Genomic DNA, 27,741 nt, shown 5'->3' with positions numbered 1-27,741 from the left:
GATCAAATGAGATTCTTGTGATGTGCTTCAACGTTCAGTTCAGCCAAATTACAAAATTGACTTGCCACTAGAGCAATTCAGTCACGTGATCTTTTTGATTTGTCCAGGTTTTGAGATACCTACCTCTGAGCTTTCTAGTTCCATTCACCTCCTGCATTCCCCTCAATTGTTGAATTGTTAAAGGCAGGTCAGAAAATGATCTTTGAAATTTGAACCAATAACAGCAATCATTTTGTCACATCAGCAGATCTCTGTGTCCACTTTCTATAGCTCCTTCATGGGATAAGATGCTCCTCAGCCCTGAATGTCCTAGAGGTCCCTCTGGGACCTCTATTTTATATTTATGTGGGGCACTTAAAATATTGATATGCTTAGCTAAAGTTTATTGGGAAAAGTCTTACTGCTGCCACCAAATCAGTAGTAGACAGTTATTTTGCAAGGAGCATTTGTTTGTTTGTGTTTTTTAGTCTACGAATGTCACCATTGACCTACTGGTGGAATTTATGTTCATTGGCTATAGCTTAAAATCTGTCTGAAAAATGAAAGTGACGATGATACCCTCTGTGGTTATAATAAAATCCACCATAAATCAGCACCTTTTTTGAACAAACATTACCCAAAACAAAAAACAACCATTGTGAAATCATCTGTTATAAGTATTCATAAATTAAGTGGTTCCAGCATGATTTTCTTCTAGCTGCTGGTCTGCACCATGGAGTGAAATGAAAGCTGTCGCAGAAACCTGGATATCAAGCATCCTTCCTATACTAAATTATTTTCTTCCTATTATATTATTTTATTATGAACTTTCCCATTTGAAAATGCAGATCTTCTGTTTAAATTTATGTGCTGCTGTATGATATGATAGATAAGTCAATTACGTTCGTACTTAATTAAGGTAAGAGCAATCCTGTGAATGTTTCATTTCTTCACAATATGTGGGTTAATGCATGGAAGCTGGAGTACCCAGAGAAAACCCATGCTCTTGGAGAACATGCAAACTCCACATAGAAGGGCCCAGATAAGCAATTTATATGATGGTGTGCCTGAAGTAAGCCCAGTGGCTTCTCTTTTTTCCTGTGGTTGACAAGTTTGATTTCAAGAGCACCTTGCAGTTTGTCCCAACCTTTGTCATGTGTCTTTGTCTGTAAATCACTACAGATTTCCTAGTGAATTTCAACCCAACTTGCAATTTTAATTGATTTCATTGAAAATGACCGCTCATGTCACCATGAAAATGAACAGCAGTGAACTTTATATTGTGATTCCTTCATAGCAACAGCATGAACACACTATAGTCAGAGAGATAATCATTTTTAAAAATCAGCAGTAAGATGATATGTTAACAATGTAGGTGTGTCACTATAGGATACATGTGACCAGCTGATGACTTCTAATGACAGCAACAGACAATGACAACAGGATATTATGAGTGGGTATGTCTGAGAGGGGTAAATGACAGGATGGTATGAGAAGGCTCATGATAATGAGGGACTGCATCAGGTCATTGCCTAGAGTATGATAGTAGATAGTTGAAGTGCTAGAGGCGAAGGCAACTGGATGTCCTTATGATGTTGAAGACGTTCCACCTCTCATCTGAAAGCCTTTTTCACTTTTGAGATCGAAGGGGAAATCTAGCTATTTAACCTCTCGTGGGGTGAGTCGTTGTCCCATTTCATTATGTGTGTCATGAGGGTCACACGAGGGATGGTGCAAATGGGGGTTAAACTGCACTACCAAACCAAACTGCATTATAGGAGGCTGAAAGTTGGTGTCGTAATCCACCACTTCTGATCAAAGATGGTTGTTCTATCTGGACATAGATGGCTTCTTTCACACCTCTCTCAAACCATCGATCTTCTTTGTTCAAAATGTAAACATTTGAGTCCTCAAGGGTGTCCCTTATCCTTGAGATGCAGATATACAGCCAAGTCTTGTCTAGATGAGCTGACTCTCCTGTGCTGTGCCATGCGTCTGTGGAGTGGTTGTTTGGTTTCCCCTATGTAAAGGACGAGCACTCCTCACTGTTTTTTACGGCATATGCCATGTTGTTTAGTTTGTCTGTAGGTGTTTTGTCTTTGGGATGGACCAGTCTTTGTCTGAGGGTATTGCTGGGTTTGAAGTGTGTCGACATGTCGTGCTTTGAGAAAATCCTTTCTCAGACAACCCGCCTCATAGAGAACAACAATGATTTCCGTCTATACTGTTCATCAGTGGTTGAAGTTTGGTGTTGTTTTCTGTGTTTCCTAGTAGATTAGGCAATGACCCAGTTTGGATAGCCACACATTTTTAACGCTTCCCTGATGTGTGTGTGTTCCATTTCTCGTCCCTCTTCCTTGGAAGGAACACTCTCAGCCCAGTGGTGTACGGTCCTGATGACTCCAGGTTTGTGATCCAATGGATGGTGGGAGTCAAAAAGTAGGTACTGGTCTGTATGTGTGGGTTTCTGGTAGACCTCAATGTTCAAGTTTCCATCGTCCTCAATGAGCACCATACAGTCCAGAAATGGTCATTTATTTCCCTTAAGATCCCCCTGAGTGAATTTAATGTAATGGTCCAATGGAGTTCATGTGCTCAGTGAAGTCCTCTTCTTCTCTGGTTTTGATTTTGACCCAGGTGTCCTCCACATACCTAAACCAGTGGCTAGGTTTTGTTCCTCTGAAGGAGCTCAGGGCTTTGCTTTCAAGCTCCTCCATGTAGAGGTTGGCCACAATGGGTGACACCAGTGAACCTCACTCCTCAGTGACTGTGATACATGTGAAATCTTGAAAAAGGACCCTACAAGAAACTACAAGAAGAAAGTCATAGATTGTCTAAAACAACTGGAAAAGGACAAAACCTACTACCTTCGGTCGGAATAAATAACATGTGACTGTCAAGCTCTAAATTATATCCCAAACACAGTGCAAATTCAGCAGAGAATCACTCAGAAACACTCAGGGTCTGGCCTACATCTAACTTGAGTGCTGTAGGTGTTTCTTTTTTTTTTCTTTTCTTTTTTTCAAACAGTGTAGTGGGTAGTTATTTTTGGGTGTCTCTGATCTTGAGCAGCACATGAAGGTAGCACGCGGGGGAGCGCAGCGTGTTGACGTCACAGACTTACGCGCCTCTGCTACAGCTCAGCAGAAGATACCACAATCAATCAGCCAGTCATCGGTGTGTGTCCATGTTGCAGGTCCGCGTTGGATAGCAGATGTCCTGCGGCAAATACAGAGGCGGGTCCGGATGATCGCTGCTGCTGCCTGCATCGTCTTCTAACCTGTTCCGGTTCCCTTACTGCTGTCGTCTTTTATTTCGTTTTTCTCTGAGTCCTCTCCTCCCTGAGCTCCGGGGGATGGGGGAATGATCAGCACCGACTCCCCTCCTCCTGCCTCTCCTCCTTCAGTCGGCCTCCGTGTCCCCTGTCAGTCGTCGGAGCTGTGGCCAGGATGCGGGCCCCGCTGCTCGGCCTGGCTGCGGTGTTTGCGGCCGTGTTGGCGCTGAGCACCTGCTTGACAGGTAAGTAGGTGCTGCTACCTGCTGACATGTCACATGCTGTTATTGTGTAGCTGCAAAGGGCCAACGGGACTACCTTACATCACCCTTTAACTCTTTCTAACATGCACAGTGAAATAATCATCATGTTGCTGATGGTACAGGGACCACTGTGTGCTCCGGCTCGTTGTTTCTATTCATCTGAACTTCTCATTCACCTTGTGTGGTGATGTTGCGCTATCCTGTTTGTTTCCATATTCTCTCAGGGCCCTTCAGTGTTTCTTTGGTACTAATTGACCTTATAATAATTGGTAGTGTTTAGTAGTATTGATTGTAAGTATTTAATGGTACAAGGAGTGCATGATGACCTTATTGTGCCTGGTTTTATTTCTTTATTTCTTTTGTTATCAGTGTTATAACTGTAAAATATTTAGGTAGAAAAGCAATATAAGAAAGACAGTTAATAGAGTCCTAAGAGACACAAAGAGTATTATATAATAATTTATAAAGAAAAAGTCAGAAAATTCAGAAAAATGTCATTTACTGCTAGTCCATGGTTTTATTTTCAACCTCTTTTGTCTGATAATTTTCTGCCGAAAGACTAATCAGTGAATCATTTCAGCTCTAGATGAATCGAAAAAACGGGCATAATCATTGGTTATCTTAGTCACAACCTCATTAAAATGTAATTGGAAGAAATGATTTATAACTGAGATCTGGCTGCGTGAGGATAAGTTACTTTATGTTTACGTTCAGCCCCGCTGAACGTTTTCTTTACTGTATTTTGTGAATGTGTGGAAGATTCTAAGACACAGACTGTTTACCCTGATGAAAAATTCCCAGAATAATACTACAGCACGCATTAGTGTGATCCTACGTTTATATGACAACCGCAAAACCTCATAGTCCTCACAGGAACATTTAGTGTTATGAGACAGGCTAGAATTATTAAATTAAAGAATGTTTAAGCCGGCTGTTTAAACACATTGAGTCCTAAAGAAATCAAGAGATGTGATGGTTTTTGAGTAAAGTGCTTTTCAGTCTGAAGCTGTGGTGCCTGTGTGTCAGTGCAGTGATGACCAGGGCATGTGGATAAGCGCCACGGTGGCTCCAGGCTTTTCCACCCAGTGACGTGTGCTGTTGCGTCTCGCTTTGAGACCGCATGACAGAAATGACATTATGCTGTGAGATGGGAAATGGATGATCCAGTGGTAGACAAATGGAGGGAACACACTATCTCAAGGGTGTGTCATTGGGTACTCTGGGGTCGTAGCTTCAGATATCGTAGCAGAGGTGTTGGCTGTGGCCTGGTTGTCCTCACAAACACATTCCTGCTGTCAGAGATGAATAGCTTTCCTTCACAGACTAGAATGACCATTTAACATCACACAGTTTTGTTCTGAGGTGCACACAAACCCTTCTTATATTTTATTCATCATGAAAAAGGCTGTAACATCGTCACATCGTGATGCAAACACGCCCATGCTCCTTTTGTTGTTATACTCTTGCCTAGGGATCAACCGATATGTTCTTTTCAGCTGTGATACAATCATCAGTAACAAAAGGAGACTGATATTTGGAACCAATATACATTTACAGGAAGAATAGTAATCTTAGTGGCAAATATTAGAATAACCAAAGTGCAATTTTGAGGTGCTATGGCAGAGGCCTTTTTTACGCCTGGCATCAACATGTGTCTTGGCTGGCTTGAGACAGCTTTAAGTCTGTCAGTTCACTCATTAGAATGCAGCTCCACCACATGCGTCTCCAGTGAGCACTTGTGATCAGATCTTACTTCCCGGTTCTGTATACAAATAAACATGCACATCATTTCTGTCCAGAATCTCTAATGATGTATGCGCAATCAACTGGTGTCACATGCTGACATGCTGACCAACAGGAAAGTCACTAAGATGAGCCTCGAACATTAGTCAAAGAAACAAGCTTTTTTGGTTTGTTTTTTTTTAAAGACCCAGTTCATTCAGTTAAGCAGGGTTTGAGAGGTAGAGGTCTGGGTCTGTAGCTTGGCTGCCGTCCCTAGTGAGCTGAAACCACGTTTCCACTCTGCTATTAAACCACACATAATCTGATTAGGGCCTGTGTTGTGTAAAGGAGGCTGCTGCTGCTGTTGACTCAGTTTCTTCGACGCTCTGTACTGCTGCTCTGCATGGCTTCAGCAAGATAAGAATGCTCTGCTTAAAGAGACAGTTCACCTGCGAATCAAAAAAACTCGATGGCACTTCGCTTGTGGTGCCAAAAAAATACATTTGAAAAGCTCAGTGGCAAAGTCTTTTACCAGAAATTATGACCTGGTTGCTCAAGATAATCGGCAGACCTTGATGGGAGCAGTTTCATGTAGGGTTTCTTTTCTTTCTGCATCACTGTGCAGAAGGAAGCATGTATATACTCATGGATGAGAGGCTAACTGAGCTGGCTAACATTGCAGCTCAGCTGAGGAGGATACCATTAATGTTTACATCCCACTGTGTCCCACTGTATCACCTCTCACTATGAGTAGATTCCTGTTTCCCCTGGACAGTGATGTAATGTAGTTTGCAGTAGTAAGAAAATATTTCATTATGGGGTGAACTGTCCCTTTAACAAAAGGCCATTTCACAGGATGGCGTCTGGCTAAAAAAGAAAAAGCGAAAAGTTAAATAATGTCAGTAATGTCCTGCGGTTTAACGTGTTCAACATCTTGGCTGTGTTCACCTGGTGCTATCAAAGCAGCAGTAAAGCTTTTTGAATAACACTCTGATTTACATTTGGGAAAGGTCTCCTGCTCTTAGCCGTGCTGGCAGCAGGCTCTGCGCTAATGTCCATTTGTCTGTCTGCCTGTCTGTTGTGAGCAATTAAAATTTGTGCTTTTGAGGAGTAAGTCTTGGCATTACATATTCAACAGGTAATTTGTCATGTCAGGATAAACGGATTTCAGTGGATTGTCTGCATGTGTTAAGTTGGACTGGTGAATCGGGACTTTTTAAAATAAACTCCTCGCATAAAGGTTTTGGCAGAATTTGGCTGTGAAAGTAGCTGATGTGTCCAACAGTCACATCCATATATCTCTTGCTTGCACTGGCCAGAAAATATTTCTGTCGGAAACTCTTCATTGTCCTGAGTGAGTGAGTCTTCGGTGAGATCGGGATCCGTCAGGCAGAGGTGGCCTCTCTTCTCACTCACTCACACTCTCGCTCCCAATCTAGATTTTTTTTTAGGACATCTGTAATGATTACCTTGACCTAGATTTTCAAATCAAGTCGGAGATTTCTGGCAGCCATCAGCTCATTAATAGGCTTTTTCCTGCTCGAAGCTGTTATTATATGTGCCTTTAAAAATCCACTCTCGGTAAATAACAAATATTATGAAGGGCGTCACTGAATAGTCACCTTAATTTAAAATATAAATGTATAATTTGTCCATTGGCTTTTATATTACCTGGTCAATTTAAATTTTTTTAACCCTTTAAAAAGGCCATAATATGGTGATTTATTAAAGTAGCTTCCTATAATTATTTAGTACATTATTTGTCATTTATAGTAATATAATGGGTAATGTAATGTATAGATTAGATTCAGTTTCATAGTGAGTGATGTGTTTTATGTCCCTCCAAGTCACTTTGGCATTTCTGCTCTTTGCCGACTGTGTGTTTTGAGTGTACAGTGCAGTGAAATACACACGGTTTATGTGTGTCTGCCTTTCTGCTCTGGACTTCACACACTGCGGCATGTGTGTCTGGCAGGTGGATCAGCATTATCAGCACACCTCCAGCTGAGCAGAGTGACTTTGTCTCTCACTTTGTACGTCCCACACATTAGCACTGATCCTCTGTTGCCTCGTGAGGTCAACCGTGACACCTGTGACTGACAATAAGCTCAGAACTCCGACAACATGGCTGTGTGTCAGGCTGTCAGTCCATGTGTCCTTCTGGCAGGGACAACCAGAACCATGTCCTCAGTGTACCTCATTAGAAACTACTGTGGCAGTTGACTGTGACTATGACTGTCTAGCTTAGTGTAAAGACCATGAACCAGCAGGAGTCAGTTTCTCTGCATATGCCATGTCAGTCACCACACACACACACACACACACACACATGCACACACCGATCAGCCACAGCATTAAAACCACTGTGGATTGCTAAAGGACAGGAGGAGCGGAGGAGCAAACCACGAATGGTGCGATTAGACGAGTCACTCCGCCTTCTGAATATTAGCTGTGCATAATGCTCCACTGGGGGTTGTTAAGTGTAATTTTAAAATAACCCTTCCTGTGAATAAACCACTCTTTCACCGGACGTTTTTCTCATCCGTTAAGTTGCAGTTTTATAGGCAGATCTGCAGATTGTTAAACATAAAAATATGTTTATTGTCGTTTTCTGATGATAAACTTTTCACTAGATCTATCTTGCTGCTTTTAACTGTGCTGTCTTTAAGGTGGAATAAAAACAATGTTCTGTAAATATAACCAACCGTGTACATTATGCTCTGACTGGTCTGCAGACATGTCCTCTGTATGACTGCGCTGTGTAGCCTCTGCATGACAACACACACACAGCATCACAGCTTCACATTTCCATCCCGGTGAATGTCAGAGTCGTCGATCGATGGGAACGGTCCCCGTTTTCAGACTCCACACACATCAGTGTGTTGGAAATAAATCAGACATTGTAGTGCTGCAACACTTAATAAGTTCAGTATGCGGCACACTGAAACAAAGATAATTCATTTAAATACACTTCATCAGAAGATGAAGGGTGACTCAGACACGATCCTTTAATGATCATTGATCACAGTGTTGTGACAGGTGCTTCACTAACGTTTCTGTTTCTGCATCTCAATGTACTTGTAGCCATCTGTTTTTAAGAGCACTTCCTCTGAGCCTTGACTTTAAGCCACAGAGGGATGGAGCTTTTTTTGTTTTACAGGATGTGAATCAGGAATAGAAGGTAGTATTATTTGAATTTCTTCTGTAGTATTGTGCATCCGTTTGACTCACCCACACCTGACCGAAAAAAAAATGCAGAATTTCAAAATCTTAATACTGTTAATTCACCATCTGTCTTGTTTGTGATTTTATCCAGGCCTTACTTGCTGTAAGGACTTAAGCATCTGCCTTCTGATAATATAATATGAAACTTGTGTGACATGAAAAAGTCTGAACTAACAGGAATCAAATATGGGCTGAGGCATGGAATACATGCAACAGTATAAAGAGTGCATCTGAAAAACCCTATCCAGAACGTCTGAGGAGTCGTCATTTAGTTACAACCTTGAGAAGAAGTGAAAGAGAAAAGAGAGGATGATCATGTTTCTTTTCCTTTCATTAAACACAGGACAAGAGGTTGCTAGGAAACTGTGACTTTAGAAGAAAGTGTATTTGATACTGTGGGAATGTCATTGGTGCTCAGGGACTGTGCTAGTACAAAAGGCTTTATATACTGTGTACTGCAGCCTTTTTCAAATTACCTTGATAACGCTGTTCTGCAGTAAGTTACATTTCACTAGGGATTTATTCAAAGAAGTGTGCTGGCACACTGACAGTTACTGGATACAATACAGGATTTTCTATGATTGTATGTCCAGTACAAAACAGTACAAAATCTATTATGGCTTGACTGGTTGGGTTTACGGAGGAGAGCGCTCACACTAGATTTTTTACCATGTGAACATGTCAGTGAGTGAAGTAAAAATTGATGCATTATCATCAAGCTGTTGTATCGCTACTAAAATACACACATACCTTCTTTTCACCCTGGTCATATGGGGTGGAGGTTTGCAAATTCTACTACCACTGAACTGAAATTCAGCTAGGTGCTCACGTCTGCTGACGTGACGTGATGCAATATTTCTTCCTTGTCCTGTCTGAGGTGTTTTCTTAAGCCTTTAGACATCTATATGTGTCTGTAAATGAAGTGACTGCATGCAGTTGCTTCACCTCAGACACACAGGATCAGTGTGGTCTATCACTGTGGCTGTGAGAAACAGGGAAGCTTATTGTCCCAGTGCATTTTCCTCTCCTTCATCCAGTTGTAAAGCTTTGCATAGATTAGCCACTGCCGTTGTAGTTTCCCAGGGCAGGCCATTTTGTGGATGGATGAGGTGTACAGTGTGATAGTTGTTTCAGCCATGGCATTAATCATAGTGCAGCAGGGACCACTGGATAAACACATGCACACTACTGTTGCAAAGAAGAAACACTATTTAACATCTCCGAAAAGCTCTTGTGTGCTTTTTTTTTTTAAACTATATCAAAATCTAAACATATGTCTGCAAAATGTCTGTGAATGCTGGGCAGCATTGCGTTCTGCATTTGTTTTGGAAACACATTGTGCTGCATAGAGGAGTTTCAGTCCTCCATAATTCCACAGAACTTTGCACCTAACCTGTTTTCAGTTATAATGTTATCACTGTGAGTCTAAAAGGAAAATATTGAATATAGCTGCCTTTACATGTGTCGTCCCTGCCTTTTTTTTCCCCTCTTTTTTTTTGGGATTTACACACCAGCCTGAGACAAACCTTTCATCCTTGACTTGTGTGCATCTGTTCGGTGACTCACCCCCCCGATGATGTCACACCTCCTCAGTTGCCATGGCAGTCGTCATGGCAACCCGCATCTAGGTTCCCGTAGCAGTAGCAAGAGAGATTCTGATGAGGAAGCGAAAGCGGTTAATATTGATGGCAGGGCCTAATTATTTTCCCCGTGGCCTTGGAAGTGCTTCCAGAGGCTCTGCAGGATGAAGAGACCAGCTTTCTTTCTTCTCTGCACACTGGTGTTGGGCTCAGATGTCCTGTGTGACCTAAGAAAACACTGTGAGAAGTAAATGGATGCATCGTCGCAACGTAACAACAGGTGCAATAGATACTCCCTGTAGGGCAGCATTTGCAGCAGTATTGTAAGAGTGTAATGGAGGATAAACCCAACTACCTGCATTTTATTCACCTGTCAACACCAACAGAAATCATCTGTGCTTTAATGAACTGTATGCAAAAAAAAGTATTAAAGTGATAAAAAGATGAGAGGATTATGATGTATGATGCATAATAATAGTTTGCTCTCAGATGAGTTCTGATTAAAAGTATGTTTAATGATGATAATGATAATAATCTTTATTGTATAACTTTATATAAAAGTAGAAAAGTAAATAAAACTTTCAAAAAAGACTTTTCAGAAAGTATCAGTGGCATTTACTCAAGTACTGTACTTAAGTACAATTTTAAGGTACTTCAGACGTGTTTTAATTTTATGCTGCTTTAGAAATATTCATAAACGTATTATGGGATGAGATGATTATGAGATGAAATCCTTTTACAGTTAAGTTTTACGATTCTACAGTTTTCTGAAATTACCCGTCAGTATAAGAAGTTAATACCCTCAGCTCCACTGTTGCCAGCTACAACATTAAAATGCATTTTAAAAGTTACTGCATCAATAATAATAAAAGTAAAAGCAATTCCGGCACTTACAGATGGACTCACAGACAAGCAGTTGACATCACTGATGAAAAATGACAGTTTATTAGAGAAGCTCTGGGAGGCTCACGCTGTTTAAGTTCATATATATTGTTTTGCAGACTCTGCATTTCCCAAAACTCAACAATCACCAGGTTAGCATCAACCACAGTTAGAACCCAAACTGAAAAAGTTTAGCATAAACACAAAAACTAAGGCCCTATTTAAAATGTGCCTATCAACACCTGTAAATCATAATTAACATTAATTAAATTTTTCTCCTTTGTTTAACTGATAGAATAATGGACATATAAGAAGGACAAATTTTGATTTTAGGTAGGAGGCTGCTAATGTGAACTAAATGCCAGGCCTAATCAGTGAGCTTTGGAGGTGTTGCTAGATGTATTTTCTTTACTTTGAGCACTGGCAGGCTGGCTGTTTTTCCATTTTCCAGTTGTTATGCTAAACTAGGCTAACAGACCAGGGGCAATTAGATAATGGGGGAACTCAGTACTGCTTTTACTGCACGCGATAACTAAAAAGATTTTTAAGCATATAAAAAATTATTAAATATTATTGGGTACTCTAGCAGTAATGTAGTTAATTTGAGGTGTGCTGCCTGCCTGCCAGTCATCTTAGCTTCTGCTGTCACCCTCATTCTATTTCATACATCACACCTGGCAAGCTGCTCAGACCTCCACCTGCAGCAAAACAATATCTCAGCAGCAGCCCGGAGGAGACGGAGCACATATTTTCAAAGCTGGCATTTTCCTTAAGTCACCTTGTAATAAAGCTTGGCTAAATCTCTGACCTTCAAATGAACACTTTTTACTCGCTGCTTAGACTTTTGTCTCACTCAAGAGTAAGATTTCCAGTATTGATTTTGTAGCAAATGTCAGAAATGAATGCCAGAGTTTTTAGACTGCCCGGGAATTGTTTTTTTTTCTTTTCTTTTTTTCAGTTAGACTTTTGAAAGCTAAAAAATAAGCATCAAAGTGTAGTTTGTCTTGAAATCATGTGTAATAATTACACTCACCACTGAGCACTTATACAGACAAAAAAAAACAAAACAGAAAATTGAATTCGAGTTACATTTTTTTGTGAAAAATGTGAGAATAGAAAATTGCAGCAGTTTTATTTCAGAACATCACGTCATATCTTTTTCCACAGGATCTCAGCTGTGCCCACGGAGTTTAGACTGTGCCCGAGCAGGACGACACTTCTGCCTGCCGGGCAGCTCACACTGTGGCCCCTGTCTGCGCCCTCTGGTGGAGAACTCCCATGGTCGCTGTGTGGTCAAGAGGAGGCGTGTTCCTCACCCTGCTCAGTCTGTTACAGGTGGGTCCACAACGTGGCTAGATATTTAGAATCAGTTCAACTTTTATTAACCAGACAAAAACTAGAGCTCTGCATTGTTCATTGTGATCCCAACCATAAAACACATCCATCCATCCATTCCTTTTCTATACCACTTATCTGCCATTGCCATGGGGGTGGGCGGGGATGGAAAGTTTCCCTGCACAACACTGCATTGTAAACAGATGATTAATGTCATTCACTTCAGCTGTCAGTGGTTTTAATGTTGTGGCTGATCGGGGTAAGTATATGCTACGTGTTTGCCAGCTAAGCTCGAATTGAGCTGTGTGCTTCCTCTGCGCATGAGTCATGTACGCTACCAAAGGGTGACATCAGAAACTCCCTGTGGGTGTAATGCCGGTTTCCAGCTTCTATTCAACTCAGTCAGCAGTGTGTGTCATAGTTAATGTCCAATGCTAATGATTCTTGTGAGTCTCTGCATTTGTGTCATGCTCTGCCAGCGCTGTTGAGACGTGATAATGAGCCACTGAATGTGGGATGTATCAGGGGGCGAAGCTGCTTTGTTCCACACTACGCCACTCCACCCCTGCATTGACTAATGGTGGATACTCAGTTTCAATTCAAGGCACTGGCCTACTGTGCTGAGAATGGCCCAGGTTTAAATCCTATAGCCTACAAGCCTCCCTCCTGGTTTGTTGTCTTGGGTGCTATCAGAAAACTCTGCCTATCCTCATTTACAGACTGAAAACTGTTCAGACTGCACCTCGATCATGATAAAAACTGGTCTCTATCTCTCTGTTACGGCCATAAACAAAGCCTTTGAAGCAGCTCAGCTTATCTGATGAAGTTGATTCTTGCATGATTCTCAGTATTTTGGATTGTATCCATATTTATTCATATGCAAATACATTGTAAGTAGCTATAATAATAATACTACTGTAAGAAATGTATTAAAGTTATAAACATCAGCATATCCTTATTTGATACTGTATGGGATATATATATAACTACACAGGTTCTCCATGACCTGGACTGATTCAAATAGGACAATTTGAACAGAGTATTCGCATCTCTGTTCAAATTGTCCTATTTGAATCTATACATGTGTCTACAACTATGTCCGTAGCACTGTTGAGAACTATTGAGTATTGAGAACTGTCTGGTCAGTGTCGTTATCTTTGTTGACTTATTGTTTGTACCTTATTGAAAATCATAGTTTTCAAATCATGTTTTTCAAGGTATGGCACCAAACAGTGTTGTTTTACTGACACCCAAGTATTATAGTGCTACAAAATGTAAGAAGATCCAGCTCCAGCTCTGGATTTTGAACTTTGGACTTATCATAGTTCAAAAAACACAGGTTTAACTTATATGAATGAGCAGTGGGCTGTTTCCCAAAAGAGATGTTTCTGCACTCCTCCCAGAGACATACTGGCTTCTTGGCTAGATACCACTAGTCTCTCCTCCCTGTTGCCATAGTGATGCTTTTCATTCATGATTCTGAGAAGAACCTACCACACCTACCTCTTTCTCTTCCTCATTTCTACTCACTGAGCAGCTGGGCTTGACAGTGGAGCACTGAGCCATCCACCCATACACGCACCCACTCACACACACATACAAAGAAAAATATGCTGAACTTTTGCCTATTTTACTAATACACACAGGATTCCACCCTTGCTGCTCATGTACATGCACATGGCCTGTTTTTGCACGTACCACCGCTCCACCCTCCCACACATACACACACCCATTGCACATACTGCATCAGTCTCAGCTCTCATGTCTGTGTGACTTCCTCCCACGCATCAGAGTTCTAAACTCCAAGGCAGGGTGATGTTGTTCTGCAGTGCAGTACAAGATCACAGGAGGTGGAGGGGACATGAGTGTTCATTAAAGATCTCATTAAAATCACCAAGACTGCAGCTATTTGTTACAACACATGAGGGCTGTGTTCTCCCTCTGTCTCTCTCTCTTTATTTAACCACTGACAGTGCCCTCAGCAGTATTCCTGAACGGACATGACTCTGATTTTCTGACACATTTTAACCATTTAAGGATGGAGTTTTTGAATTTGTTGTGGGAAGGGGAATTCTGATATTCAAAATCTGTGCCCTTATTTACATATGTTGGTATGTAAATGATTCATTCTTTGGGAATCGGTCCAGTAGGTCGTCTCAGCTGTGGCTTCAAGGTAATCCTCTGTGGCAACGCTGACTGTCAGAATTATGTCCACTAAAAGTGCTTTTTTGTTTTTCACAGGCTGATATTGTTATTGTAAGTGTCTGTCAACGTTACAGAAAGGATTCCTACTGAGAGAGACCTTTTTGATCAAGGGTAAAATTAGAATTTTAACAAGATTTCTCAAGAGTTGGATGTCTGCGCTTGTTTCTTCATCTAGACTGTTGAAACCACCTAAATATTCAGCTGTGACTTTGAAAATAAATTCTTGCTGGCAGTTTCTTTCAGTAAACTCCAAACTCTCTTTTCAACTTCTCTTTTCTTTACAGATTTTCATCAGGAGAGGTTTTTTCTTCTTTTGTTTTGTTTATATTTGGAGCAGCCGTAACTACATACTATGCATTTAGCCTCTGATTATACACCAAATGCTAAAGGGACTAGAATTCTGACCCTTATGCATTTTTGAAGTGCTGGTTATAGCTAAATGTTACAGTCGGTGTGTGTTGTCTGTCTGTTGTGTGAGTAGACGATTTATGAGATGTGTATTGATGTTATGTAGCACTGACAATTTGTCCATTTTTGTTTTCCATATGAAGTAAATGGGTGATAGAAAACAATTCACAGCTGCCTTTTTCTTTTTTGTCTAAAACCTCTCACCTGTAATTACTATGTATTGTTACATATGGCTACATGAGCTGTGTCATGATGGAGTGTTTGGATTGACCTCGTGCATAATTTAGCGTTTTGTTAAAGGCAGTGATGGATTCTGTTTTTGCGTCCCTCCAGGTAAGGTGAGCACTTACCCTGAGCTGGATGAGGAGATCGACTTCCTCTCTGCCATCATCAGTGAACAGAGAACCGAGTCCAGGCTGCCAGGTACTGGACAGGCCACTGTTTATGCATATTTGTATTTATCACCACCCTGCTGACATAATGACTCTTTTAATCCCTTTTCTCAGCACCTCCCCCACAGGACGTCTCTAAAGCTAAACCTAAGCAGCTCAGTGTGCCTGGCCCTGCCCGCAGACCATCTACTACAGCGCGGCCCATGAACCAGAGCATCCCCTTCACCAGTGTGGCTCCACCCACCACCGCCACCACAAACCACACGTCGGCTCTGCTCAGCGATCCCATCATCCTCCCCTACCCATCTAATGACCATGTCTTCATCAGTAAGTGGTCTTTAGCCGGTTTCTTGTTTCTCTCTTATCTCTACTTCATGACCCTGAAAAAGTACCTGTAGTTCTGACCTGCTGTGGTCAGAAAGATTTGGTTTGATGATCAGATTTACAAGTAACACATTTATTAGAAAAATATTGACAGAGGACATACAGTGTTCCAGCAAGCATGTAAATGACACCGTTGTTCAGGAAGTTTCCATTGTGATGCAGTGATGTAATGTTTTGGAGGCTGGAAATGAAATGGTTTAAAAAAAGAATCTTTTGAACAACACTCAACTCAACAATGGACGTCTGATTGCACAACTCTTAGAAAATGACCTCCTTTGTGTAATGTTGTTAGCTGACATCTCGGGACTGACCGCACATTTTCTTTGGAGTAGAACAGCACAAAGCTCATACATTACTGTGAGTTAGTTCTGCCTCGCTCCATTACTGTCATCAATGCTGTCTTCAGTGCAGATACTGCAGGGCCATAACTGGCACCCTGACTATCACTTATTTTCGGCAGGTCCTCTTTGAGCTCTGCACTCCGCTTCCAACACATCTCCAGAACTTTCAGTCAGGGATCATGTCCTCCTCTACCACCTACAGACCTGCACACCGCTCTCTCCCTCTAATTATTTGTATGTATTTCTTCTCAGTCATGAGCAGCGTGTTCATCGTAGTGGGATCGCTGACTTTGGTCATAGCAGGCGCCTGTTGGGTCAGGTGAGATATTTGTTTCAGCTTTACTTCAGCTCTGCTTCAATTGAGAAAATAGTGTCATACTGTATATACTTATACTGTAAGCCACAAAATCCTTCTGTTGTTCATGTAGTTCATTAGTATTGAGTGTTTTCATTGTAAATTAAAGGACCCAAACATAACCAAACAAAGATTTTGTAAATCATAAAAGGGAAGTTTATGTTTGAAATAATCTGTTTTGTTCCTAACATGTCACGCAAGAAAATTGCTGAGGGTGTTCCTTTTTCTTAACAGATTGCAGAAAGGCATGCGTCTAAGTGAGAAGGTGGACTACCCTGGATATGGACTCATGAGAGCCCAAACCTTTGACGATTTGGTGAGTAGAAAATCTCTACAGTGTCACAAGGACTTCTTAAGGTTCCCAACGAAACCATGTGATATGTTCCGTTTTTGTTATTCACATGTGAAGGGTGTGTATTGCAGGAAAAAAAAAAGCCAAAACAAACAATGAATGAACTCATTCAACAGTAGTTCCTTTCAATCATCACTTATGTCCCGCTAGAAGTGTGTGGTGGTTATTTATCTGCAGAGACTCTGTCCTCTAATCACTGCTTTCTTGTCACATAACATTAGGGAAGAACTGTTTTTCTTTAGCTTAATGATATTAAAAATCATATTACTTGGTAATACATCACTACCCAAATCTGCTGAATGTTTCCTTCTGTCATGGTGGCCCTGAAGTTTTGAACCAAATGCAAAAGCTAAAATGTAACAGAAGTGAGCATCACATGTGGAGACAAAGTGTTGTGGCTCATTTTAGAAGTAAGTGAAACGTTGTTTGTTAAATAACCGTGGTTACTGTCAGTGATTATGATGACAAATGATCCACATGTGCAGTCAAATAGCATCATGCATTTATCTCAATTGTTTAATGTTATTTATGCTTACTTCTTTGGACCCTCATTCACAGTATTATGCTGTGGCATTAGGTTTGACTCCTCCGGGCCACCATATTCTGAAGAACAGCTTACACAAACTTGTTAATGTTTTCTCTCACAGAGAATATTTTTTAACAAGCCAGCATATCATAATATCTCAGTTTTATGCTTTTTTTTGGGTTGTTGTCAGATACCTCCTTGTTATTCAACAGTTTCATTAACTGCAAGCTTAGCTGACCTGAAACACAGCTGTGCTTTCAGCATTTGCAGCTCGACCATGTGCAGTACAGACTCATGCTATGAAGTGAATGTCGATGTCAACTGTGCAGCGTGATTAGATGAGGATGAATACCAGTGACTTTCTCATGTCCCCTCTGTGCTGCAGCCTGGGGACAAGAAGTTGGCCCACAGTGCCCAAATGTACCACTACCAGCACCAGAAGCAGCAGATGCTCTCTCTCGAGAAGTGAGTCACCCTCCGAGACCAGACACGCACGTCTTTTTTTTGGACATGTGTGTTCCTTCCCCTTGTTTCGCATCCTTCCCTGCCCTCTCTGCCTCATTGAATCTGTTATCCTCTGAATATGTTATGACTGTGTGTGTCTTTGCGTGTGACCCGTGTAGACACAGGGATGAGCCAAAAGTTCCTGACTCAGGAGCATCAACGGATGAGGAGAACGAGGACGGAGATTTCACAGTGTATGAGTGTCCTGGATTGGCACCTGTGAGTAACCTTTACTGGAAGTTAAACAGTACTGTATATATCATCAAGAGAGCATAATCTGCCTCAATGCTGTGTTGTCAGTAGAAAGCTCTTAACCAGAATTAAAAAATGCAATTCTAACAAGTAAATTAATACCATTAATTTTATCATCAATGATTTTTTTTCCATTAAAAATGTCTCAACTGAAGCTGCCAAAAATACAGTGGTATGAAAAAGTTTGGGCACCCCTGATCATTTTCAGGATTTTCCTTTATAAATCATTGGTTGTTCGGATCAGCAATTTCAGTTAAATATATCATATAGCAGACAAACACAGTGATATTTCAGAAGTGAAATGAAGTTTATAGGATTAACAGAAAGTGTGCAATAATTACTTAAACAACATTAGGCAGGTGCATAAATTTGGGCACCACAACAGAAAAATGACATCAATATTTCGTAGATCCTCCTTTTGCAGAAATAACAGCCTCTAAACGCTTCCTATAGCTTCCAATGAGGGTCTGGAGTCTGGTTGAAGGTATTTTTGACCATTCTTCTTTACAAAAAATCTCCAGTTCAGTCAGGTTTGATGGTTTCCGAGCATGGACAGCCCGCTTTAAATCACACCACAGATTTTCAATAATGTTCAGGTCTGGGGACTGAGATGGCCATTCCAGAACGTTGTAGTTGTTCCTCTGCATGAATGCCTTTGTAGAGTTTGAGCAGTGTTTGGGGTCGTTGTCTTGTTGAAGTATCCAGCCCCGGCGCAACTTCAACTTTGTCACTGATTCTTGAACATTGTTGGCAAGAATCTGCTGATACTGACTGGAATCCATGCGACCTTCAACTTTTACAAGATTGCCAGTACCTGCACTGGCCACACAGCCCCACAGCATGATGGAACCACCACCAAATTTTACTGTGGGTAGCAAGTGTTTGTCTTGGAATGCTGTGTTCTTCTTCCGCCATGCATACCGCCCCTTGTTATGTCCAAATAACTCAATTTTACATTCATCAGTCCACAGCACCTTATTCCAAAAGGAAGCTGGCTTGTCCAAATGTGCTTTAGCATACCTCAAGCGACTCTGTTTGTGGCATGTGCGTAGAAAAGGCTTCCGCCGCATTACTCTCCCATACAGCATCTCCTTGTGCAAAGTGCGCTGAATAGTTGAACGATGCACAGTGACACCATCTGCAGCAAGATCATGTTGTAGGTCTTTGGAGCTGGTCTGTGGGTTGAGTTTGACCGTTCTCACCATTCCTCGCCTCTGCTTATCAGAGATTTTTCTTGGCCTGCCACTCCGGGCCTTAACTAGGACTGTGCCTGTGGTCTTCCATGTCCTCACTATGTTCCTCACAGTGGAAACTGACAGCTTAAATCTCTGAGCCAGCTTTTTGTATCCTTCCCCTAAACCATGATGTTGGACAATCTTTGTTTTCAGGTCATTTGAGAGTTGTTTTGAGGCTCCCATGTTGCCACTCCTCAGAGAAGATGCAAAAGGGAGAACAACTTGCTACTGGCCACCTGAAATACCCTTTCTCATGATCGGATTCACCTGTGTATGTAGGTCAAGGGTCAATGAGCTTACCAAACAAACTTTGTGTTCCAATAATTAGTGCTAAAGGTACTCAAATCAATAAAACAACAAGGGTGCCCAAATTTATGCACCTGCCTAATGTTGTTTAAGTAATTGTTGCACACTTTCTGTTAATCCTAAAAACTTCATTTCACTTCTGAAATATCACTGTGTTTGTCTGCTATATGATATATTTAACTGAAATTGCTGATCCGAACAACCAATGATTTATAAAGGAAAATCCTGAAAATGATCAGGGGTGCCCAAACTTTTTCATACCACTGTAAGTAACTAAACAAATAAATGACTCCAAAAATAAATTAATATGCCAATAACCAATAATAATATACTTTGCTTTTATATGTATTTACATTTGTATTAATTTCCTTATTTATTTCCTGATTTATCTCCTTTGCCCTTTATATTTCCTTAATTTAAATATTTAGATAAAAAAAAAAAAAAAATACTTGATTTTAGTAGTTCCAGTCCTCCATACATCCTCAGCCATCCTCAGCTTCAAGGTGCATTTTAGAGTCTTTTAGCATTCATTAATTCATTTCATTTTCCTGTTTGTATTTTCTGGCTGTCAGTCTCAGCCCTCATAAACCCTGGTTAACACCAGTAGCAGCAGGCAGCTGTTTTCAGTGAAAAAGCTCTGAAAAACTTATCCGGTAGTTTCATTACCTTTATCCAAATTCCAATATGATGTCCTTTTATATTCCATTTAGAAGTTCATGAACTGTGATTTTTTCCACAAATTCAAAAGAGAAAATATTTCATTTCTGATAATGAACCCTCTTTCCCTGTCTGTCCGTCTACCTTTAGACAGGGGAAATGGAGGTGAAGAACCCACTGTTTGATGACTCCACCCTTTACTTTCAGAAGTTTCACAAGTAAACCTGGACATTGAGATGCTTCACGCTCCGAATGCAGCACTTGTGTGTACATGTAGTTGAATTTACACACATACACACACTCCACATACACTCCTTAACGGACAGGATGGAGAGTATAAAGTACCTGGAGGAGGAAGAAGATGAGGAGTGAGGTGCTCATGGACATTTAAGTGACGCCTCAGGCTTTTTTCTTGTTTGAAGGAGGACTGAAAAATTGGGACCAATTTCTGTTGTTCTTCAGCCACATTATGCTCCTTTTTATAACATTACTCTTTTTTTTTCCCTACTTTTGTTCACAAAATTCCAGTCAGCCAATATCTAAGATCTCTGACTTCTGTCAGGTAGCAGATGCATATTGATTATAACATTACAAGTACAAAGAATTTTTTTTTATGCCACTGAGGAACGACGAAGTATTTCTATCAGTTCATTGATAGATGTTCATGAATATGTTTGTTCATCAGTAAATACTCCTTAATTCATTGAGTTCTCAGTGCAGACTTTGGTTTCATTTAATGATTTTTTTTAAATGTGATTTTAATATTCCCTGAACACGCCTTTAAGCAGCATTGTGATCTTTAGGAGTATGTTATGTAGCCATTGTGTTCTCAGTCTAGTTCCTCTATGCATGAATTGATGATGCTGTGTTATGAAATCTGAGAGTCAATATGCATTTACAGTTCTTCAAGTTTCTTGTGCAAACTTGCTACTGACAATATATATGCATATATATATATATATATATATATATATATACACACATACACACACACATATGTAGTGTGTGTATATATATATATATATATATATATACATATATATATATATATATATATATATATATATACACACATACACACACACATATGTAGTGTGTGTATATATATATATATATATATATATATATATATGTATTTCAAAGGAATTTGAAACTTCTTTACCTAGAACTCTGAAACAGAGCGAGTCCATCCTGTATATATGGTATCTGACTAACATGGCTTCTCCCCATGGTTTTGTGAACTGTAAATAGCTGCTAACGTGTACAGATAAAGAGTTCTTACCTCTTACTCAATGTGTGCATAAACATGTTCCTCTAGATTCCCGAGTGCTGTGGCAAATATTGAACTGTTGTTTGTTTCCTTATTGTTGACTTTACAGTATTTGCAGGGTTCCTACACATGTGGAAAGGACAGGAAATGTCCCAGAATAGTAAATGTCCAGGTTTTGAAGACATTTGATCCATTGCATTTGTTATTTTGCATAATGGTCTGTAAATGTAATAGTATTGTAGATTAAGGAGAACACAGAGAATATCCACACATTATAACTTTACAAGACAGAACATAACATTTCAACTCTAACAAAAGTGTTTTTCTATTGAAGGTTAATTTAGAATCCAATTTGCAATTTCATTGTCGGGCTTGAAAATTTTCATTCAGTTTCATTATTACTATGGCAATGTTTGGGCACTGAAAAGTTTAAAAAAATATATTTTAACGCGGCAGTTATATGCTTTAACATAAAAATGAAATGCACCAGCCTGATGAAAAATTGATTAAGAAATTTTCTTTAAACATTGATAGATGTAACTTACCTACTCAGTTGTCTGTCATAACTGAACAAACTACTAATAGTAGAAACACTGAATTTACCCATGTGACGTACTGCTGCGTCAAAAATGGATATTCTTTGCTCTTCCCTTAACTGAAGCTGCTATCGTCACCCAGCCTAAATACTGTATAGACAATGCATACATCATATATTATAATACACACCTGCTGATTCTTCGGTTCCAGTAACACATGTTGGGCAGGGAAACAGTGCAGGAACCCTGGATGTACCTGTGGCTTCTTGCTATCGTCTCTCAGGAAAGCTGCTCTCTGTGGCTCCTTTCTTCAGCCTGCTCCCACTCTCTCAGCCTCTCGGCTCTCCCACAGTGGAGCAGCAAGTTATACTGTACTTGACCTGCACACATACACACACATATTGTCATTATGTTAAAAAGAAATACCTACATCAGATACCAGGGAGTATTAACGCTGGAATTTTTTTGACTGTGTTGTAAAGACTGTTTTATTCAAACCTACTGAGCTTGTGGAACAAAATGAAGGACAGTTTATTAGCAGGAGGGATGATCGATTTCTAGAAAAAAAACTATCTCAGTCAATCTCTCTCTGATGACAAATGGGTCTCATAAAGAAACTCTAGAACATGTAACTACTTAAGCTAGCGATCTTTGATACTGACTGTTTTGAGACTACATATAATGCGTTCTATACACTAAGAACTTCTTAACCACCATGTTTAGCATGCATGTGGATATACCACAGCTGAAATGAAGGAAATAAATATTTATATAATCTGAAGTGAAACCTGGCTTGTTGTGAAGTGTCTTTTTTCAGAAAATAACCACACATCACAGGTGTGGGAAACATTACTGACATATTTTAAGGGGGTTGCTATCTGTGCAGAGAGATACTACCAGAATGAAATAAAAAATTAGCATTTTCACATTAAAATGTCTTTAAAAAGAATTGGTCTTCGTTTATTTTTTGTTGTTGTGTCAGTTATGTGCTGAAAAAACTGTAAAATGTAACTGTGAAGTGCAATTCTATTTTGTGGAATGTAGTGGAAGAACGCAAATCATAAAGGAGCTGTTACATTATTATACACAAGGAAGACAATTGTTAAATGATGACAACTTATTTGTTCAGTAAAGTGAAGTACATGCTGATGCATCTATAGTAATGTACGCTTCATACTGTTTCATTCTTTGTGGTAAGTAAAGTGTAATGCATTCTTATGTAACAATCTCTTGTATATTAAGTAATTATAATGTATTTTTGTTGGCATGTGTAGGTGAGTACAAGTAGTCATAATGTATTATGCTGTACGCCCATTCAGCGAACATGCAATTCAGAACTACTCAAGAAGAGTCATAAGATCCTGGAACTTATATCTCAGATCTGGGTGAATACTCGACTCTGATTGGCTATGCTCCCGATTGCCTTCTAAGTAATTCCAGTGAAACCAGTCTGTTCTAAATTAATGCACTGACTGCAGACTCGGGCGTCACGGTGGTGCAGTGGTTAGCACTGTCGCCTCATAGCAAGAGGGTTCCAGGTTCGAATCCCGGTCTGGGCCCTTCTATGTGGAGTTTGCATGTTCTCCCTGTGCCTGCGTGGGTTTTCTCCGGGTACTCCGGCTTCCTCCCACAATACCAAAAACATGCACATTAGGTTAATTGGCTACTCTAAATTGCCCCTAGGTGTGAGTGTGAGAGTGTGTGGTTGTCTGTCTTTGTGTGTTGACTGGCGACCAGTCCAGGGTGTATCCCGCCTCTCGCCCGTAGTCAGCTGGGATAGGCTCCAGCTCCCCCGCGACCCTGACGGATAAGCGGTAGAGAAAATGGATGGATGGATGGACTGCAGACTCCTCGACATGGAAATAAATAGAAATAAATGACATTTTAAAAAATGGGATTATCAACAGAGTGTAGTCCTGCAGTGCCTCATCCTCACCACAGGAGGGCGACCGTAATACACAAGCTGCAGCTACTTTGTAGAGATCATCTCACATCCCATTCATTGTTGATCTTTCTATTTCAGGCTGTGGCCGACAGAACACATGGACTATCATCTGGTGTTAGTTGGCATCAGGAAACTGACATCAATTGGATAACTAGATAGTCCTGTTGTTAACATCATGTCAAATTATATTCACTGTTAAACTGGCTCTCTGGCTGAACCTGAGCTAGGCAGATTTGATTGCAAAACACATGAAACTATAAAGTAATGGTAAGTGACTATGTACTGAAGACAACAACTCTTAGACTATGTTATAAGTAGCATAATGTCCTTTGCATTGTCAATTAATTCCTGATTATTGACACATCAAAGAGCATTATCACTTACAAAAATTTCATAAATGTCATTATATCTTTACTTGTTTACCTTAAATATATCTCCTCTTGTATTTGAACACTGTATTGTATTTATTTTTGTTTTTATCTTCTTTAGCTTATAAGTAGAGCCATTTTTTTTTACATAGCCTGTTCATTTGTTTTATTTCTTTTTGTGAAGAGTGTGAAGAGTGAAAAATGAGGGACTAAGAAATAACTTTGAACCCTGTCTACGACTACCCCCAGACACATGGAAGTGTGTTGCAGCTCACCTTTTTCCAGCATTGGACAGGGAGGTTTCAGACACTGATATGGTATGAGTTGATAAGAACTTTGTTTAAATATACTGTGGCTTTCAGGGAGGACTGAATAGCATAAAATCCAGAGTCCAAAATGCAGCTGCTTGGCTTTTAACTGGAAGGACAAAGAAGAGGCTGTATTCACTGTAATGGCACCTAAACTCGACAACATTAATTTATCATTCATCTGGTAGTAGGGCTCCTTGCAAACAGACAAAACAATCAAATGAATTCAGTTCAATTTATTTTATAGCTAGATAAAGCAAACAAAATCTTTTTCTTTTTGATGAGCTGACATTTCAGATGGAGAATAACAAAACAAAATTCACTGCTTACTGTAATCAGTAGCATGTCATGAAGAGAAACTTTCCTCTGTGGTGAGAACAAATGGAAAATGCTTATTTAAGGTTTTACAAGTTCCCACTTCTGCTTTTTCATACACCACCACAGCCAACCCAACCAACTACTTCAGATTATTTATTTGGAGGTGTGAAGCCCTTCACTGCTTACAAAGACTGCATGACTCAATGAGAAAATGTATGCCCACACTGAATTGTCACTATATGGTATTATATACAGTGTGGTAGCCCAGATGTATCAGCACATCCAATCAAAACACCTCAGTGAAAGCAGGAAGAGATAAAAATCTTAGCTGTTAATCCAGCTCTCTAGGTCATGATGGACTCTGCTGACCGGTAAACTGGGATAGTTAACACAGATTTGACACAGCCGTTCTCTCCAATCAGTGTAGGTTTTTATTCTGTGAGTGCGGTGCCACTGGAAGTACTTCTCATAAGCCTGCCTGTCTGCTGCCACATGCTTCAGATAGGCAGCCAGGTCTGCTGTGCTCTTAAAATCAGATACATGGATAAATGAACCAGGGGGAGCCAGGGCCTCGTAGGTGGCCCGGCTTGGGCCGAAAACTACGGGTACAACTCCTGCTTGGAAAGCATTCCTCCAGAGTTTCTCACTAATGTAGTCCTTAGCCTCTGAGTTCTCAAAAGACAGGTAAAAAAAACAGTTTGCAATGGTGGGCAACAGCTTCTTCTTTGACAGCGGTTTCTTGTTCCACTTGCCATACACCTCTATGGGAATATACTTCTTCAGACTTCGGTAAATTTTAGCGCGAGCCTGGTGAGGTTTGTATTTGCTGACCACCCAGCTGACAAGGCAGGAGCGGTTTGGAGCAGCCTGCAAGTCTCGCTCATTGCCTCCTAGCACAGTCTTTCCATAAGGAATATATATGTCTGCATCACGTCTGTAGCTCATTGTCCAGTTGAAGAGGCCATTAAACTGCCTAAGTTTTGCATTGTTGATAGGAGGCTCCAAGGACAGCCACACCCAGTGCTGGGACGCTGCGCGATGCCAGTGCAGGGGCAGCGAAGACAGACCTTCACTGAGCTCCTGATGGTGAAAGACAACCACATCAGCAGTGGAGAAGGCAGAGGTGTTGTCAGTGAGGAAACAGTGGCTGATGTTGTACATCGCAAGGCATTTGTTCCCATAAAGTCTGTAGGAGCGTCTGAAAGGCCAGCGCCACAGCAGAATGCTTATGTTTCTCTGTGAAACATCTGGATGATATTTCTGCTTATAGAGCTTATGGTTCAAGAAACTGTAAAAAAGCAGGTATGAGATGGAGCTGAGGAAGAGGAGCAGGAGGAGGAAGGTTTGAAATCCAGATGTTGTCATGGCTGCCGGGTGTATTCCAGGTCAAAAGGGCACAGATCACTGGTATGGAACTCCTTGAAAGGAAGGAAGGGTAGATCAGAGATATTACGTTGCTTTCGTATGTTCTCTTCAGTGCAGGAACTGCAGAGGACAAGGTGTTAAAAACAGAAGGTCTTTCACTGCAGAGGACACACAATTTTTTTTAACTCGAACGTTAGCTGTAAATTACAGCTTTCTGTCTTCAGACAGCTGTGAGGCAACACTTGTCTGTTAGCTAACTTTGTTACAGCTTAATTACAAGTGAGCTTGCATCAGGTATGTAACAAGTACAAACAAATAGTAAAATACTTACATGAAATACATGAAAAGCACAGTGATCATGAGGTACTGCTGTACGACTACTAACATGGTAAAATTTTCCAAAAAAATCACGAGCCTTTTTTTCTGCCACAAAGCAGAACAGAAGATGTGATGAAATCTGATTTCCTCTCATTGTTCAGCATTTTCAAAGTTTTTTTCAGAATTTCATCATCAGTACACATCAGTGCACACTTGTAACTGCTTGCTTGCAACTGACAAAAAAGCCCAAACAAACGACACTTTAAACAGTATAATAATTATAATGTAATAATTAAAACACGTAACGGTTCAAAGTCATTATTAAAGTTATTATTATCAAGTCTTATTAATGATATTCCAAAATCATTTTTGTGTGGGAGGATGATGAGCCATCTTATGAAATTAAACTGGCACAGAGAGGTTTTCTAAAGATGCACACTGTGATACTGGCTGCATCACAACATTCTGCGCACTATGCATGTACAATAAAATATCCGATACCAGCTTAGCAGGTGGATTTGAATGAAGTAAAAATAAAGTTGGCAGAGATATTGACACTTACCTGGGTGACATGATGTCTACTGCCCGTAGAGCTTCTGTCCTTCACTTCTAGAATATAAGGAAATCCTGCCCCCACACATTTTTGACTCATCTCTAACTTAACACACACACCCAGCTTCTCTGTGGCAGAGTGTGACAGTTGAAGTACAAGTACTGTCACACACTTGATTAACCTTAGTGAGTGGTCATTTGAAAGAAAAAAAAACAAAACAACCATTTGTTTTTCAAATGAAGACATTCTTAAGGGACAGAACGAATAGATTTAAGGTTCATTTCATCCTCTTGATGGGTACACTGAGTTTGGGTGTGTTTACTCTCAGGTTTATGTGGATTATGGTTAGGGTTAGAGGCAGTAAAACCCTTGCCCATCACCAAAGACACCTGCCACTGTGCCACTCGGTTTCACACTCATTTACTTACCTATCTAATTGCTCATGCATCTGCTCTTTGCAAAATTAGCATGGTGGCAGTAAAAAAAACATTGTTTGCTGATTTTAGATTTGTAAACCACAGGCTGGTCTTCCTGTTTCTGTTCTTGCAGCTCTAGAGGAAATGGGCACAGGGTTACGCAGCTA

The 27,741-nt window shown here is 40.4% G+C and overlaps 2 protein-coding genes across 4 annotated transcripts; one reads left to right on the top strand and one right to left on the bottom strand.

Moving 5' to 3' along the window:
- Window positions 1-3,060: 3,060 nt before the first annotated feature.
- On the top strand, window positions 3,061-21,167 carry npdc1b (neural proliferation, differentiation and control, 1b). The gene is made up of 9 exons (XM_046385679.1): window positions 3,061-3,498; window positions 12,093-12,260; window positions 15,207-15,296; window positions 15,380-15,592; window positions 16,243-16,309; window positions 16,580-16,661; window positions 17,609-17,688; window positions 17,847-17,946; window positions 20,328-21,167. Exons 1-9 carry the CDS (start codon window positions 3,429-3,431, stop codon window positions 20,397-20,399), a joined length of 942 nt encoding a protein of 313 aa, XP_046241635.1. The 5' UTR covers window positions 3,061-3,428; the 3' UTR covers window positions 20,400-21,167.
- Window positions 21,168-24,482: 3,315 nt separating this feature from the next.
- Window positions 24,483-27,393, bottom strand: LOC124057433 (fucosyltransferase 7). Of its 3 annotated transcripts, none has more exons than XM_046385677.1 (2): window positions 27,168-27,393; window positions 24,483-26,407 (listed from the first exon to the last, which is right to left on the bottom strand). In XM_046385677.1, the coding sequence occupies exon 2, from the start codon at window positions 26,285-26,287 to the stop codon at window positions 25,247-25,249; it is 1,041 nt and encodes a 346-aa protein (XP_046241633.1). In that variant the 5' UTR covers window positions 26,288-26,407; window positions 27,168-27,393; the 3' UTR covers window positions 24,483-25,246. The 3 variants fall into 3 exon arrangements, with proteins under 3 accessions (XP_046241633.1, XP_046241632.1, XP_046241634.1); XM_046385676.1 differs by having other exon boundaries at window positions 24,483-26,340; window positions 27,168-27,392; XM_046385678.1 differs by lacking the exon at window positions 27,168-27,393 and adding an exon at window positions 26,619-27,154 and having other exon boundaries at window positions 24,483-26,340.
- Between the last annotated feature and the right edge of the window lie 348 nt (window positions 27,394-27,741).

The sequence above is a fragment of the Scatophagus argus genome, chromosome 4 (assembly GCF_020382885.2).
Source record: "Scatophagus argus isolate fScaArg1 chromosome 4, fScaArg1.pri, whole genome shotgun sequence".
NCBI classification, from domain to species: domain Eukaryota; kingdom Metazoa; phylum Chordata; class Actinopteri; family Scatophagidae; genus Scatophagus; species Scatophagus argus.
Note: the sequence above shows the minus strand (reverse complement) of the source record. Positions and strands in the feature narration are given on the sequence as shown.

What these genes read in the sequence shown, in the direction of transcription:
- npdc1b (XM_046385679.1), top strand. Translation starts at nt 3,429, where the DNA reads ATGCGGGCCCCGCTGCTCGGCCTGGCTGCGGTGTTTGCGGCCGTGTTG. An exon ending in GCAGGCGCCTGTTGGGTCAG is followed by an intron (nt 16,310 to 16,579) that starts GTGAGATATTTG and finishes TTTTCTTAACAG; the next exon opens with ATTGCAGAAAGGCATGCGTC. An exon ending in CCCAAACCTTTGACGATTTG is followed by an intron (nt 16,662 to 17,608) that starts GTGAGTAGAAAA and finishes TCTGTGCTGCAG; the next exon opens with CCTGGGGACAAGAAGTTGGC.
- LOC124057433 (XM_046385677.1), bottom strand. Translation starts at nt 26,287, where the DNA reads ATGACAACATCTGGATTTCAAACCTTCCTCCTCCTGCTCCTCTTCCTC.